Source organism: Octopus bimaculoides, chromosome 5 (assembly GCF_046866305.1).
Source record: "Octopus bimaculoides isolate indiv1 chromosome 5, ASM4686630v1, whole genome shotgun sequence".
Classification (NCBI taxonomy): Eukaryota; Metazoa; Mollusca; class Cephalopoda; order Octopoda; family Octopodidae; genus Octopus; species Octopus bimaculoides.
The window spans coordinates 116,254,686-116,273,046 of NC_142932.1; the positions used below are offsets into that span (position 1 = coordinate 116,254,686).

General features: G+C 37.1%; 1 protein-coding gene across 1 annotated transcript; it reads right to left on the reverse strand.

Moving 5' to 3' along the window:
• Positions 1–1,822: 1,822 nt before the first annotated feature.
• Positions 1,823–18,131, reverse strand: LOC106877223 (U1 small nuclear ribonucleoprotein C). The gene is made up of 6 exons (XM_014926081.3): positions 18,066–18,131; positions 17,186–17,228; positions 14,380–14,488; positions 9,858–9,953; positions 8,829–8,966; positions 1,823–5,538 (listed from the first exon to the last, which is right to left on the reverse strand). The coding sequence occupies exons 1-6, from the start codon at positions 18,071–18,073 to the stop codon at positions 5,384–5,386; spliced, it is 549 nt and encodes a 182-aa protein (XP_014781567.1). The 5' UTR covers positions 18,074–18,131; the 3' UTR covers positions 1,823–5,383.
• Between the last annotated feature and the right edge of the window lie 230 nt (positions 18,132–18,361).

Below are 18,361 nucleotides of genomic sequence, written 5' to 3' on the forward strand. Positions count from 1 at the left end.
ATTCTTCTATACGGAGCTGAAACATGGACGCTCACTAAAGCATTGAAACAGCAGTTGGACAGTTTTATATGAAGATGCTTAGAATGGCACTCAATGTCTCCTGGAAGAGTCATACAACAAATGTCAACTTATACCAGGGACTACCAAAAGTAACATTAAAGATACAGCATAGAAGGATTGGGCTAGCTGGACACTGCATCAGACACACTGATGAAATTGCTAACAAGCTGGTGCTCTGGCAACCAATGGAAGGAGGAAGATAACCTATATCAACAACTTGCTGGAGGATATTGGTATGGAAGGGGTAAAGGAGCTGGGGACCATTATGGAAGATTGAGACGAATGGGGGAAAATGTGTGGAAACAGTCTTGGGGCGTTCTGAGGGATAACCTAGATAGATGGAGGAAATGCAGCTAAGCACTTTGTCAGATATGCTAACAATTCTTATTTCTTTATAGCCCACAAGGGGCTAAACACAAGGATGAAGTCAATTACACCGACCCTAGTGCATAACTGGTACTTAATTTATCGACCCCGAAAGGATGAAAGGCAAAATCGACCTCGGCAGAATTTGAACTCAGAACGTAACAGCAGACGAAATACTGCTAAGCATTCCGTCTGGCGTGCGAACGTTTCTGCCAGCTCGCTGCCTTAACAATATGCTAATAATTCTGTTAGTTTGCTACCTTTACAGACATCATAATAATTCTTTCTACTACAGGTACATGAAAGGGAGAAGGTTGATTACATCAGCCCCAGTGTAAGTCGACTTTGTTGGAATTTGAGCAAAAGATATAATAATGTAATGATAATCACATCCAAGGAATTAACAAACAAAATCAGAGCTTATTTCAAACAAGTTTATTTCAAAAGTTTGTAGATAAATTTGGTCATTTTAAAAAGATTAAACATCGAAGGCCTAAAATGAGGGTTAGGTACCAACCAATCAGATGACAATCTTCATTAGAAGGCCAAGAAGAAGTCTATTTTTCCCCTGAGATCATTCAGGAAAAAACAATGTGATTTTATGTAAATGCTTGAGGGGAAGGGCAGTTTCTTATGAAAAAAGCTTCAGTTTTTTCTCAATATGTATATGTGGTTAGATGATAAATGGAAGAAGATTCAATATATGTAAAAGAATTTACTTTTGCCTTTGCAGCAAATGGTTCATCTTGTAGCCACATGAGTTTCATACAAGACATTGCCCGAAGAATGGCATATGGTAAGAAACTAGTGGCAACACAGTAACTCATCAACTACAAATGTGTGTATGTGTGTGTGTATGTAATATATATATATATATATATATATATATTATTTATTCAAAGTATACAGTATCACATCTATTCCTGCTGATGCTATCAATCGGTTTTATACTTGGGATAAGATGACTGGTTATTAGGTGTTACTTGACCATCCTGAAATCTAATACCCACTGCAAAAACGATTAGTAAGATCAGTTGAAATGGATCTATAATACTGTATACTTTGATTAATATGCATATATTTTCTGATGGACAGAATCTCAGACAATATATATACATACATACATATAATATATATATATATATATATATATATATATATCACACACACAGATAAAATGTATTCACTACTATATGAAAACACAGCTAAGATGATATACACACAGAGACATTCAACAGACACATGAAACTTCATGTTGCTTGATAATTGCCAGAGACAAAACCAAACAAACAAAAGAGATTAAGTTTCTCTAAGACAGCAAAACCAAAAAAATAAATAAAAATTTTAAAAAACCATTGAAAAACAAAAACAAAAGAAAAAAACATAAACAGATACATTTGGCATAATTTTTTTTTTTAATGAAAGAATTCCAGACAGAAAGAATGCAATTTAGGAGACATCAGATAATGAATAACAGTGAAACAATATTTATAAAGAGAAACAAGAATGTTATTTATGGAATAAACTGAGACAAATTGTAACAATGGCATTTTGTTCAAAAGCAAAATAAACTACAAAGAATTATAAATTTTATCGCTGACCCTTCTGCATTCAAACCAGCCATATCCAGTTGAAATATTCTATTTTATGTTAAAACTAAGTCTGGCCTCTCATACCTACCCTATAATGTCATTAAAAAAAAAAATAAGCAACCACATCATCAAAATGTCACAATTATGAAATGATGAAGGATTAATTCAAAACAATATGAATAGACGAGCATTATATTTGACGAAGTAATCTAACTGTCAAGAGTCAAGATGATTTGTTTGGTAATTTTCAAAATGCAATAAAGTAATATTCATTGAGCCAATATGGTTTGTGATTTAGGCGCAAGACTGGCAATTCAGAAAGGAAGGGATTTGGGTGATTCCATAGATCCCCACTGCTTGACTGGTCCCAATATTGAGCCAACAACAGTGCTTTCTACAAGGTCCAGTGCAAAAACTGCAACAGATCTGTCTGAAATTACACTCTACCGTTCTAGAAATGGATATCATTTTATAATGTGATTCTGTATGTAACCAAAGACTAAATTCTGAAATAATAGTTATATGAAGAATTGAACCAAGTGTGGTTGTACTGATCAAGAATGGTTTACATCAAGCATGAGCAACCTTTTCCAAGAAGCTGGCCACACAAGACATGGCACATCATTAAGTAGGCTGCACTATTAAAACAAATTAAAGGTAGGTTTTCACTAGGAGCACCATTCAGAAAGTCCTATGGGCTACAGTTTCCCCAATGACTGGTTTAAATGTATCAAAGCACTAAATTCATGAATTAGATTTTGAACCTTGCTGTTTGATATCAGTAATCAGTTTTGTTGGTTATTACACCAGAAATAAATGAAACTCAATGTCTCAGTGTTTGAAATGAGTTCTTCATGCCCTTTATTAACCTAATCGTTAGAGATGAAACATTTTAAAATAATTGTTTACCGTATTTTAATGTGTATAAAGACCCCCCCCCCTTTTTTGTCAAAAATCAGGTTAAAAAAATATGGGAGTTTCTTATACATGGATAGTATTATAGTCTCTTACAAAATCTTTTTTCCAAATATTAAGCCCAAAAAATAAGAGGGTTCCTTATACATGTTAAAATACAGCATGTTGTATTTCACCTGAATATGTACACAGTCAATCAGACAAGATATGAACTAAGAACCTTCTTTTTTTTAAAGCAAATAATGTTTTATCCACTGGACAATTGTGGCATGTATGATTTAAAATTAAAGTTCCTAGTTCAAATCCAACCTATAACTAAATACACAATTAGAATTTTGGAGACCAAAATGTTTAATTTCAGAAGATGTAATTAGTAAACCAGACAGTATGGGCCTTAAAAACAGAACTTCTGGAGGTCTAATCCAGAGTTAGAGGCAATGAATTTAATGTGTGTCCAGGTTATACTACCAGCTCAAAACAGAAACACACTTGCTTGCACCAGGTGCATGATTCACAGGCTCCATGCACATATAAAACAATGCAACTAATATAGAACTACAAGGTGGCCCAGAAGTTACGAATGGGTTTCAATATTTAATAATTATCTAATTTTTATTTTATTTCAGATTTATATAAAGAAGACCCTTAAATTTAAACATGGAAAAGTACACTACTGAACAGCGAACACAAATTGTGAAATTTTATTACCAAAACCAAGGATCAATAATTCGGACTCAACAAGAATATTGTCGTCATTATAGAGCAATGAATTGTCCAAGAGAATCAATGATCAGGCAATTAATTGGTCATTTTGAAGATCAAAGATCAGTAAGCAACCTTCCAAAGATAAGCAAACCTTGTTCTGTTAGAAACGAGGCCAAAGTCAGGCGTGTGAGGGAGAATATTGAAAAAGACCTGACAACATCAACACAAACACGCTCTCGACAAGTTGGAGTCTGCAGGACATCACTCCAACGAATTTTAAAAACAATGGATCTTTTTCCACATACGATCCAATTAGTACAACAGCTGAAAGAACTAGATTATGCTGCTAGATTACAATGTCACAAGATTCCAAGAATTAGCAAGAGAAGACCCATGTCGTTCTCCAGATCTAACTGCTCCAAATTTTTTCCTATGGGGCTATCTTAAGGGAAAAGTTTATGTCAACAAGCCTCAAACAATTGCAGATCTTAAAAATAACATTAGAACAGAGATTAGATCACTGGAGCCACAAACGTTAAGAGCAGTTATGGAAAACGCCTTAGAAAGAGCACGTTTATGCGAATTGGAAACTGGACACCACTTAAAAGATGTCATCTTTCACACCAAGGGGAAATAAATCTCACATCCATATTTAAATATTCTTTTCTACTCTAGGCACAAGGCCTGAAATTTTGGAGGAGGGGCCAAGTCGATTAGATAGATCCCAGTATGCAACTGGTACTTAATTTACCGACCCCCGAAAGAATGAAAGGCAAAGTCGACCTCAGCGGAATTTGAACTTAGAATGTAAAGACAGACGAAATACTGCTAAGCATTTTGACCGGCATGCTAACATTTCTGCCAGCTCGCTGCCTTAATTTATCTAAATATTACACTAACAGTAATTCAAAGAGCACATTTCTTTGGGCTTTCAATAGCAAACATCTACATAACATAACCTTTTTTTGCACACATAAATCATCTCATACAGAAAAAATGGTTACTAAGAGAAATTAAAAATGACAATAAGTCTCAGGTATAGAAATCCATACAACTGAATACATTTAAGGAACAAGTTAGTGTTATCAAAAATATTTCCTTCTTCCGTATTATTGTGAAAGTAGCAAGCAGTTTCTTATGAGATTTCATTTGGAAGTACATAAAATTTCCTGCACTGTTAAATTTATGGAGACATATTTATCAAAAGAAAATTCTCTTAATGTTTTATTCCTCCTTAACCTCTCAAGATTCAGTGTAACATTTTATATTTTTATTTTATTTATAAAACAAAAAAAAAAAAAAACTGAAATGAAACACAAAATGAATTCTCTCCCTTATCGCCTCCTACAGTATACCCACAGATTCTATACATATGTACGTACGTATGCATGTATGTATGTATGTATGTATAACAATAGATGAATCTGAAAAAGTGGTTGAGGGTAAATAGTAAAAGGAAGATGAATAGGAGAAGAGAGAGGTGGTCAAAAGAAGTGATGGGGAGAAGAGCTAGCAGAATGGGAGGCAGAGATAGACAGAGTCTAGTGGAGAGAGGAGTACGGAGAGAGAAGTGGTAGGGTGAAGGGAATATGGATAAAGAAAAAGAAAACCTTTGAAGGAAAATAGAGCATGAGATGGAAACAGAAAGGGTTATGGAATGAAAGAAAAAGTGATACAAAATGAAATGGAAAAAACCCAGGAAATACATATGTACATATTTGTCAGGCCCAAATCCTAAAATGGTGTTACTTCCTTGCTATTTTACCAGGAGGAGGTCCCCCAACAACAGTAGCTGTGGTGCTAGCCACAATAGGCGGTCGCATTGGAATGGCTGATACCATTGTACTCATTGGTGCCATAGGTGGTCCGATTGGAGGTCCCATTGGCGGGCGGATACCAACTGCAAAAAAAGGAACAAAATGCAAAACAATGAGACGAGAGAAAAACTGAATGATTGCAAATGTAACATCAATAACATTCAAGATTAGAAATTTGAAGGGGATGGGGAGAAGTTTGGATGGTTGTATTGATGCCAGGGATTCTGACTTAATTTTGTTTCTAATCCTCAGTCCATTTGGGGTTTTGTCATTGGACAGTGGCCATGCTGGAGAATAATCTCAAAGGGTTTAGTCAAACAAATCAACCTTAGTATTTATTTTTAAATCTGGTATTTAGTTTATTGGCCCCCATTGCTGAACCCTAAGTTATAGGGAACAAAAGAAACCAACACTAGTTATGAGACACACCCATATATATAAATATATATATATATATATATATATATATATATCTCGAAATCGAACCAAATTCGACGACTGGCACCCATGCCAACCTCTCCTTCATTGGACACTAAACTCTGCTTGCGAAGACCTGTTGGGTCAAGTGAAATCGAAATCAAAATTGTAATTGAACCATATTCGATAACTTGCTCCTGTGCCAGTGGAGCACTAACGGCACCGTCTGAGTGTGATCAATGCCAGAGCAGCTGTCTGGCTTCCATGCCAGTGGCACGTAAATAGCACTATTTGAGTGGGATCGTTACCAGCATCGCTTTACTGGCAATTGTGCCGGTGGCAAGTTAGAAAACATTCGAGCAAGGTCGTTGCCAGTGCAGCTGGACTGACTCCTGTGCAGGTGGCACGTAAAAAACACCATTTTGAGCATGGCCGTTGCCAGTACCACCTGACTGGCCCTTGTGCCGGTGGCACGTAAAAGCACCCACTACACTCTCAGAGTGGTTGGCGTTAGGAAGGGCATCCAGCTGTAGAAACTCTGCCAGATCAGATTGGAGCCTGGTGCAGCCATCTGGTTCGCCAGTCCTCAGTCTAATCGTCCAACCCATGCTAGCATGGAAAGCGGACGTTAAACGATGATGATGATGATGATGATATGGTAGTTATTTCTTTGATAACATAATAGGTTAGATGGGATGATGTCAATATTACAATAACCAATATGTTGTGCATGTATAGTAATAGTACAATCATGAAATTAGCATTAGCTTATCTCACTCTTTCTCGGGTGACCTCTAGGAACTTTTTATAGAACCCTAGGGTTCCAGAGAATCCCGGTTGAGAAACGCTACTATAGTGCCCACTACTTGATTGGTATCTACTTAATTGATCCTTAGCAATAGAGAAAGGTAACAACTCCTAATTCGTGATTTCTTTTCTTTCCCCATTAGACGTAGAGTCCTTTGTAGAGTTTGTGTGCTACGCCATCTCCTCTGACCAAGCCACACAAGAAATCAAGTTCTGATGAAAAAGGGACGTAATTCAGAGCATCAAAACATTCTACTTGGTAGAATGTCAACCGCCATTTCCAGCAAATGATAATTTTTAAAGTAAGTTTAAAATTTGGGGAGAGGGTAAAGCTGATCAAATCATCCCAAGTGTATTGCTGGTACTTATTAGACCCTGCTCCTCGGAAGAATGAAAGACAAAAACGACTTTCACAAGATTTGCACGCTCACTGTCAAGGGACATAACTTAGTGCGACAAGCTATATTGTCCAAAGCTCTGGGATTCTGTTATCCACTCTCCTCAAAAGTTACAATATTGCTTTCTAACAATGGTGCTAAATGACAAAATTTCGAAGAAGGGTAATCGAATAAATTATCGAGTATACTTAATTTTACCAGCATTGGCCGAATGAAATGCAAAGCTGACTTTAATGAGATTTGAACTTGGAATGCAAAATGGCGATAATGGTTCAGTCCCACTCTGTACGTCTTCAACTACAGCCATAAGCGAACCGGTGCCTTGAGAGTAAATTTGATAGACAGAAACAGTACATGTCTTTAAGGCGGCGAGCTGGCAGAAACGTTAGCGCGCCGGGCGAAATGCTTAGCGGTATTTCATCTGCTGCTACGTACTGAGTTCAAATTCTGCCGAGGTCAACTTTGCCTTTCCTCCTTTCGAAGTCAATCAAATAAGTACCAGTTACACATTGCATAAATGACGGCGATAACATAAAGGGACGCAACTTGAGAGCACAAAATATAGTTTTACACATGTGTATAGTACAGACTTCTGTACAGTTTTTGTCTCAGATTTTATTCACAAGGCGGAAGCGTAAATGTGTGATAAGTTTGTTTCTCAACCACATGGTTCTGGGTTCAGAACCACGGTGTGGCACCTGGAGCAAGTGTCTTCTAGTATAGCCTCGGGTCGACCAAAGTTTTGTGAGTAGATTTGGTAGACGGAAATTGAAAAAGCCCATTTTGTGTGTGTGTGTGTCGTTGTGTATGTATTTGTCGACCCACCACAAATGGTGTTGGTTTGTAACTTAGCAGTTCAGCAAAGAAACTAACAGAATAACTACCAAGTTTAAAGCATAAGTACTGCATCTGATTTGTTCAACTAAACCCTTCAAGGTGGTGCCCCAGCATGGCCATAGCTCAACTGAAGCAAGTCAACGATGGAAGATAAACAGAAAGGTTTTGATTGATTCAAGGCCATGGAAGAAGACACTTGCCTAAGATGTTACCTAATGAGATTAAACCATGTTTTTATAGGACAGGAGTCACCAAAACATTTTTCACGGCAGGCCAGACAACTGAGAGAATGACGCTCGCGGGCCGCATAACCATTTTGTTCAATAAAATTCAGTGAATACACAAAAAATAAAGACAACGAACATTTTTATTTACCAGAAAGTTATCAAAGAAGGCGACGTTAGCAATGAGATAATTATATCACACCCAGTGCACACATCCGAATCTCACAAACTAAACAGCAAAATAGGTTAGTGTGATTTGTGAAACTGGTGTTTTAGATTTTAAGATATCATGAATGTTTGCTTTGGAATTGCCGCATCCAGCCAAGAAAATGGCTTTGGAATATTCATCAGTCAACCTCATTCGATGTGCTGACTTTACATCCTTCATTTTTGAAAACGTTTGCTCACTGACATAAGTTGTTCCAAACACTGATGCCATACCAGAAGCAAACGAAGTCTCATTGCAGGTACTTACACAAAAGGTACAATGCAGCGGCGGGCCGGATGAACTGACCTCGCAGGCCAGATCTGACCCATGGGCCATAGTTTGGTGACCCTTGTTATAGGATATCCACATAATATCCTTATAAAGTGTTACAACACAAGCATATCTTCACTGATACCAAGAGGAGCTGGAAATTACATACTAATTAATATGGTAGGAAGGTAGAAATAAATGATTTCACTTACCTGTCATAGTAGGCATCATAGGAGGTAGATGTGTACCTGGAGGTGGTCCCATCAATGACATTCCTGGTACAGGTGCACCAACTGGTGGACCAGCAGCAGGGGCAGCTGGAGGTGCTGTGGTTGGTGGTTTTGTTGCACCTATAAAAAGGAAGAAATATAAGGAGCCAAACAGAAAATATACACACAAGCAAAACACCAGCATTTTCAGATTATATTAAACACCCTTTACTGGAACGACTAAGCCCAAACAATGCAGATAACAGTGAATTGTTTGGTCTTGTTGGAACTGACATAACCTCATGATGCTGGTGAATGAAAGGACATTCAATGTAGTGAAGAAAGGTCCAACCTATACCAGCAGGGACAACGAACCTTAAATAGTAACGATGACGATGATGACAGGCTTTTTAGTCATGCTGGGGATAAGACAATTACTCAGAAGCTGGTACAGTACCCCCAATAACATTTGTAGTGGTTGGCAATAGGAAAGACATCTGGTGATAGAAATCACACCACAAAAAATGAAAGACCATATAAGAAGTTCAGGTTTAATTTGAACCTTCTTAACCCTTTAAGGACCATGTTTTTAATGGAAAACATTGTCCGATTATTGTCAGAATAATAAAATATTTAAAGGGATTTACTAAAATAAATAACATTCATTATTAATTTGGTGTTTAATGCGGTGACCTGGCAGAATCGTTAGCACGCTGAACGAAATGCTTAGCGGTATTTCACCTGTCACTGTGTTCGGAGTTCAAATACGCTGAGGCCAACAGGAAGCAGTGCAGCTTCCTAGGTCTAACCAACAGTAGTATTATTCCCTTCAGGGGACTGTCACATTAAGTTGACAGTATACAACTACTAAACAAGATGTGGACAAATATCTGTCAAATGTAAATAATGTACATAATTCCTCATCTCTCAAATATAGAACTGTATTAATTTGGTGTTTGTCATAAAAAAAAAAAAACAGTGAATAAATAAATAAGCATTATATCTGACAGTGTAATCTGAAAAGAATCTTACCTGCTAATGTAGTGGGTGGTGGAATCATAGCAGCTGTTGTTTGTTGAGTGCTCTGAAATGGGTTGGAGGCTATCTTTCCAGCCTTGAATGCAGCAGCTGAAGTAGAAATAACAGAGAATATACAGATTAGACATTCGCACTTGAAATCATGTCTATCATGATGATGATGATATAAGGCATTTTCGTGTATATCGTGGCACGCAGTCGATTACGATGATGAGGGTTTCAGTTGATCCGATCAACAGAACAGCCTGCTTGTGAAGTTAACGTACAAGTGGCTGAGCACTCCACAGACACGTGTACCCTTAACGTAGTTCTCGGGGATATTCAGCGTGACACAGTGTGACAAGGCTGACCCTTTGAATTACAGGCACAACCGAAACAGGGAGTAAGAGTGAGAGAAAGTTGTGGTGAAAGAGTACAGCAGGGTTCGCCACCATCCCCTGCCGGAGCCTCGTGGAGCTTTAGGTGTTTTCGCTCAATAAACACTCACAACGCCCGGTCTGGGAATCGAAACCACGATCCTACGACCATGAGTCCGCTGCCCTAACCACTGGGCCATTGTGCCTCCACTTCATGTGTATATATAAGTTCTTAATGCCAACTTAAAAACACCTTAATTGGTATTTAGATGCAAGAAAACTAATTACTTGTTAAGCTTCACTTTAAATTAACAAATTTTACATGTATTTACATGTATGTCACTTTAATCTCTTCGTGAATATATTTTCCACAAATGCAAACCCCGCGGGTCTGAGTGGCTGCTCCATCTCATCTCTTTTGCTATCCTCCAGGGCAACGCCTTTTCTATTTTGTCTGCTGGGACTGCGAGGTGAACGGACAAGCCACTTGAGATATTTCTTTACTGTGAGAAAGAGGAAAGACATGCTGATTTAAGCAGGGCCCTTCATCAATTAACAATAACAACAACAATAAAAATATAAAAGAGAGGCAATGTTTATGAGGAAATACACTGCCTTTATCCTTTTATTTGTTTTAGTCATTAGGAATGTACAACACCCCTTGTATGACTGTGAAGCTTGTTTACAACCATCACCTGATGTCAAGACAAGAAGACAATCCACCCCCGTACATGCATACATATGATGAGCTTCATTTAGTTTCCATTTACTAAATCCACTCACTAGACTTTAGTCGAATAAATCGACCTCAGAAGTTATTCTTTGTAAGCCTAGCACTTATCATATCAGTCTCTTTTGCCGAACCACTAACGTATGGGGATGTAAACACACCAATATTGGTTGTTAAAGTGATGGTGGGGAGACACACACATATATATACATATATATATATATATATATATATATATATATATATATATATATATATATATATATATATATATACATACATATATATATATATATATATAAATATATATTCATATAAACACATATATATATACATGTATATACACATTTATATACACATACAGACATATATATATACATATATATATACAGACATATACACATATATATATATATATATATATATATATATATATAAATATATATACATATAAACACACATATATATATACACACATATAAATACACATACAGACATATATATATATATATATAGGAATTCAAGACAGGTTGCCCTGGGAGCTCCTCTATGCTGATGACCTTGCACTAATTGCGCAGTCATTATCAGAACTAGAGGAGAAGTTTCAGGTGTGGAAGCAAGGTCTAGAATTGAAGGGCCTTAGAGTCAACCTAGCTAAAACCAAAATCCTAATAAGTAGGAAGGTAGATAAAACACAAACCCCTTCAGGTAGATGGCCCTGCTCAGTATGTAGAAAAGGAGTAGGTAGTAACTCTATAAGATGTATCCGGTGCAAGCTATGGACACATAAGAGGTGCAGCAATATCAAAGGCAGATTAACTACAAAGTTAGTCTTTGTATGTGGCAGATGTTCAGGTGCAATAAACACTGTGAACAAACAGGAAACAACTTCTATCTCATTCCAGGGAGAAAAACTAGAGGTAGTTGATAGCTTCCGCTATCTGGGTGACCAAGTTAGTAGTGGGGGTGGGTACGCTGAAAGTGTAACTGCTAGAATAAGAATAGCCTGGGCCAAGTTTAGAGAGCTCTTACCTCTGCTGGCGACAAAGGGACTCTCACTCAGGGTAAAAGGTAGACTTTATGACGCATGTGTACGAACAGCCATGCTACATGGCAGTGAAACATGGGCTGCGTGAAAAAGTGCCACACCCTAACAGTTGAGGGAACCCGTGGAAGAGGTAGGCCCAGGAAGACCTGGGCTGAGGTGGTGAGGCAAGACCTTCGAACATTGGGCCTCACCGAGGCGATGACTACTGACCGAGACCTTTGGAAATGTGCTGTGCGTGAGAAGACCCGGCAAGCCAAGTGAGATCGTTGCCAGTGCCCCTGGTTTGGCTCTTGTGCGGGTGGCACATAAGATGCACCATTTTGAGCATAGCCGTTGCCAGTACCGCCTGACTGGCCTTGTAGGGTTTTCGAGCGAGATCGTTGCCAGTGCCCCTGGACTGGCTCTTGTGTGGGTGGCACATAAAAGACACCATTTCGAGCGTGGCCGTTTTCGTGCGGGTGACACGTAAAAGCACCCACTACACTCTCTGAGTGGTTGGCGTTAGGAAGGGCATCCAGCTGTAGAAACTCTGCCAAATTAGATTGGAGCCTGGTGTAGCCATCCGGTTGCACCAGTCCTCAGTCAAATCGTCCAACCCATGCTAGCATGGAAAGCGGACGTTAAACGATGATGATGATGATGATGATATATATTAGAGCAGTTTCAGGCAGGGTGCTATCAACAGAGTTAAATACAAATCCAAAAACTAATCTCTCTTTCTTTCGATTTAGTGACATAAATTCATAGCATAGGCACGAGGCTTCAGTGTTCTTGTTGTTTTGATAACTATGATAATGACATAAAACTTTGATTGTGTGACAGCTAAAAGAAGTACTTATGTAAGTAGAAGCTCAAGTGGAAATGACCAAATAGCGTCATATTGTTTAACCCTTTCGTTACTGTATTTATTTTGAGATGCTCCATGTTTCTTTCAATTACTTTAAATATAACAAAGAATTTAGTAAAATAACTTTGTTATCATTCAGCTGGTGTTAGGAAAATAAATTATGACTAAGGTTTGGTGGAAGATTTTAATTCAGAACTTTGTACTCAGAGCCAGAGCCAGTTTCAGCCGGGTTGGTAACGAAAGGGTTAAGGAATATGTGTATATGACAGTAGTGAATGGTGGAGGGGTAATTGATGGTATCTCTCCACCAGTTGGGAGGGGTGGTGGGGCAGATGCTGATTGGTAGTAGAGGAGGGTGAAAAACAGCAGAGTCGAAAGATAAGACATATGAGGGGAGGGGGCAGGTTGCAAGAGTGTCAGTGAGGGGAAAGACAGTGAGAAGTGTATGGTGATACAGGTAATATAAGGTGTGGCTGTATGGTTAGAAGTGTGCTTCTCAAACATGTGGTCCCAAGCTCAAGGGTCAGCTATTATAGCCCTAGGTTGACCAAAGCCTTGTTAGTGGATTTGGTAGATGGAAACTGGAGGAAGGCGGCGAGCTGGCAAAAACGTCAGCACGCCGGGCGAAATGCTAAAGCGGTATTTCGTCTGCCATTATGTTCTGAGTTCAAATTCCGCCGAGGTCGACTTTGCTTCCATCCTTTCGGGGCTAATAAATAAAGTACCAGTTATGCACTGGGGTTGATGTAATTGACTTAACCACTTTGTCTATCCTTGTTTGTCCCCTCTATGTTTAGCCCCTTGTGGGCAATAAAGAAAGAGGAAACTGGAGGAAGCTAGCCATATGTGTGTGTGTGTGTGTGTGTGTGTGTGTGTGTACATATATTTAGCCATATGTGGAAGTAGGAGACCCAGGAAGACATGGGATGAAGTATTGAAAAATGACCTTAGGATGCTGAACCTTTCAGGCAAGATAACAAGGGACAAAGATGCCTGATGCCTCGCTGCAGTCCACAGCAGAAGTGTTAAGACCCGTCCTTCTGATGGTGTCAAGCACTTATGGTAGTGCCACATGAAAGTACCCAGCACACACTGTAAAGTGGTTGGCATTAGGAAGGACATCCAGCTGTAGAAAACCATGCCGAATCAGACTGGAGTCTAGTGCAGCCTCACCAGGTTGCCAGCCCTGGTCAAACCATCCAACCCATGGACAAAGGATGTTAAATGATGATGTGTGTGTGTGTGCGTTACATCTCCTTGCCTTGACATCACATGATAGCTGTAAACAAATGCCACAATAATACAAGCGTTGTCGTCTGTTTCTAGTCTTCCTTGGAAAACATGTCTGGCCATGGAGAAATATTACTTTTATCGGAAAAAGTTGGTGGGTTCTGGCTGTAGAAAATCGATAATAAACACAAATTCATACAAGCATGGCAAAGGGTATATTAAAATGTTAATGAACATAAGTGTGTATTTGTATATAACATATATACATAAAGTGTATGCATGCATAAAATGCATTCAATACTTACTGGTATCATCGACCAACTTTTGGACTTGTTCCTCAAGCCATTTCTGATAGTAAAGTCGGACATTTTCTTTATGTTTTCTTCCGTTGCAATGGGTTTTCCTCACAGAGGGCTGCAAAACATAATTTAGAAAATGTGAGTGGGTGCTGAAAAGTTCCTGGTTTTGGGAAAAAGAAAATACAGGAGGATCAGTTAATTATGATTTTATTCAACATATTACCCTCTCAGATTCATAAATTTATTGCAGTGGTTCTTCAGTTTTTCTGAGCCCTGTAAAAGAACTCGGAAGGTTGGGTCTTCAACCAGGTTTTTTGCGACACCCTTAAAGCCAGGAACTTTTCAGCACTCCCTCATACCAAAGTCTTTTTCTTTTTATTCTTTACTTGTTTCCCGTAACGAATAGGTGAAGGGATAGAGGCCAAACTAATAAGAACCACCTCTTCTTAGAGGTAGAAATGGGTTTGTATAGGCCCAATAGCCCTACCTAGAAAGAAAGCAAAGTTATAGATGCATCAATGACTATTCAGAACCAACAAAATCTGGGGAAGAAAGCCTCTCCTCAGGGAAACATGATGCAGTGCAACAAAACCACAAAAAAAAAAAGGATCCAACTGGAGAGATGCAGAAAAGACAACCCAGAGTCAATAACAATGTAGAAAAGTCATTGATGGCCAATGGTCTATGGGAAGAAAAGGGCTTAAATAAGGGTAAGTACATAGAGATTAAGAAGACCTGGTTGTTAACTTATAAAGAGCTCTCCTCCCACTACCATTAGTGGGTATTGATAAGTTTCCCCATAAACCCTTTTGATATCAAACAGCCCAGGACTGACTAGAGTTTATGTTAAAGACTTTAAGTTTTAAAGTGAGATAAACTAAAACTTACAATCAAAATTTCTTGTTGTATTATGATCGAAACATCAACTTAATGATGGAATCATTTTACTATATTCCTCCTTATTTTCAAAATTTATTGGAAGAAAAACTGTGCATGTTAGCAGAAATTTGATAAAATAGTTAAGGCATAACATTGACAAGAGAGAGAATTTGTTTCCACAATTAGCATTCATATTATGGATAGAAATCAATATCAACTAATCAGTATTATGTATCAATTACCTAAATGACTCTGAGCAAACTGTAAGACGCTAAACAAATGTTCAACTCAGAATGCAATGCTTCTTATAGCAGAAATAGCTGTAAATTAATAAAGTGATTAAATAACTCCTGTTCTTTTGTCATCCATTAATTGATATTATGTTCTGTACTCACCTGACACTTTAAAGCACAAATATATTTAGCTTTAATAATTTATTATCAATGTCTCTACACCTCAGCAAAATCTTAATAAATATTACATATTGGAAATTTCTAAGCCCCAATAGAAGACAATGACCCCATCACTACACTGATGTCAATAGGTAAAAAAAACACATGAACAGGAGGCCCTACAAAGCTAATGTGGGCTGCAGATTCTTAGCACAGCATGGTGAAGCAAATCTCAGTTGCTTGAAGAAAATATATTTTGACATTTTCCACTTACTCAAAAAGAAGGAATGTATCCACAGAATCTAGCTTCAATTCTCCATGAAAACAACTTCATTTCAAATTCTGGGAAAAGCATGAATGTTAAAATTATATTTTCTCTCCTTTAAATAGCTCAGACTTCATAACTAATGTCAAAAACATATTTCAGAGCATTGGAAATGGTGCAATTCATCCCTTGATTGACCATATCTTACACCATTTTCTCTTTAAGATGCTATGCAAGTTAATTTCAGTAAGAAGCCAGAACAGTTTGCCTCCAGATACTGTGTTTTCTGACATACAAGTCATCATAGTGTGTAGAGTAAACACTCAAACATTGTCACAATCATTCCATATCCTGCTGCATTTCACATGGGAGTATTTGGTTCTCCAAAGTCATCTTAACATATAAATCAATCTGCCTCTTTTGGCTGTAACTTTTTGTCTGAAAAATTCAACTTCGATGCTGGAAAATACAGTAATCCTTTCTTTACAGTAGGGTTGGACAAGTTCAAAAAGTAGGAAACCATCTTAACTTTATTAATCAAGACTATTTGTTCAATCCCATTATTTTTTAAATCCACCCCCAGAAACACTGGACTAGATCTGTGGCTCTCAAACTAACAAACACCAGGCCTTCTAAAACGTATTAGTGAAAGTTTCTTGTTCCCTGCTTCTCTATTAGTAAGAAGGCATAACATTTTGCATCCCTAAAATTCTTCCTTCTTTCACAATGGTAGTGGAGAAGTTTAAAATTATTTTATTAACTCTTTGATAGTTTCAAGATAAAATATTCCTGTTTAAAGTGATCTAAATTAAAACCTCCAATAAAAAAATTTGTGCTGATTTATGTTTTAAATAGCAACTAAATAATGACTAAGTTATTTTACTAAATTCCTCATTGTTTTAAAAATTTATTGAAATAAATGCAAAATATTTCAACAAATATAGTGACAAAAGGGGGTCAAATAGTCCACTCTTTATCAATCTCCTTGTTCCTAATAATATGAGAAGCACTGGGATATGTCAACAAGGTTCCCTTGCGACCCACCCTTGGTTATTCTTTTTTCCTTTTCCTCTCTCTTACTACTCCGAAATATCGGTACCGTCAATAAACATACTCTCTCTCTCTCTCTCTGACGAAGGTTTTTACCCAAAACGTTTAAACTGTTTCTCTTCTTAACGATAAGCAAATTTATTCCAATTTAAAACTGCCCGTCTCCATTGGGGGTCAAAGTGGCTCTTAAATTACAGTAAAGAACACAAAATGTTTATATACTTACCGAATCGTGTGTTAAGTAGGTATCACAATAGTCACAATAATACCTAAAGAAAAATGGAAAATATATAAACTTGTATGTTAGCAATACGTACTAATTAGTAAATGATAATTTTCTACTTTCTTTTATTTTAGATAAATTATCAAAACGAACGATCTCAAAATTAAGTCAAAATTACCTCAAAAGCGATCTTCCATAGAATCATTGTTTTAGCTTTAAATCAAACCTGGTCGATCAGAGCGTTGATCTAACATCAAGACATTCTAAACATAAGCAACGCAACTTTTTAGGGGTACATATAATGTATATAATGGTCGGGTGTGATTTGTAGATTTTGTTTTATATTTATAACAGTTCAAAAGTTTGCGTTGAGAGTACTCTAGGAACAGATTTGTTTATAAAATAAAATTATGTCTAATATATGTTAGATATTTTAATTTATATTAAGAAGGCCGCACCAATAACTAAAGAGGAAACATTTTTAAAAAGTAAATCGAAAGCAAATATAATAGCGATGGCTATTTCTAAGATAATAAATTCGTGTGATACAAGATAATATGGTTAATATCTAGATCCATAAGTTTAAAATTAAAATTTATCTTTTTTCCGGTGCAGAATCCAAGCACTGGTTTCCTCGAATCCTTGTTATATTGACTTGCTATTTTGTAAAAAGAGATTAAGTGTTACGAAGGACAGTCTGAAATACAACAAACGGCATGTTATCTTAACAACACACCACACTTTAGTTCCTTATATATGAAGTTAATTTGGTTAAAATTTGCTTTATAAAAAACTGTTATAAGGTGTACGATATACAAAAGGATGCATCTAAAGTTACATTAATTATAAAACATCACAATATTTAAATAAATTTGTAACTTACTTCGGCATTTTGTTTCAAGACAAAATTCTCAATGATAGTCTCCAGGATGACTTTTTCAGTGGAGCCGGTAGAACCGGAAATGGAACTCTTTTGTAAAGAAAGTAATAAGAAAATTTAAAATTACACCAACTATTTCTCTTGTTTTATAATAATTTTGTGGGGTTCTTTATATAAGTAAATATTAAATGAAATTTATAAATTAATTTATTAAATAAAATGCTCGTTCGTAATGGTTTCATGTAGTTATATCGTGAAAATGATGTAGAAATTAGACGATGTCTGTGTGGGTAGCTTCA

Coding starts and splice junctions, on each gene's coding strand:
- LOC106877223 (XM_014926081.3), bottom strand. Junction 8,967..9,857: donor ACCACCCACTACATTAGCAG/GTAAGATTCTTT, acceptor TCCTTTTTATAG/GTGCAACAAAACCACCAACC. Junction 5,539..8,828: donor TATGATGCCTACTATGACAG/GTAAGTGAAATC, acceptor CTTTTTTTGCAG/TTGGTATCCGCCCGCCAATG.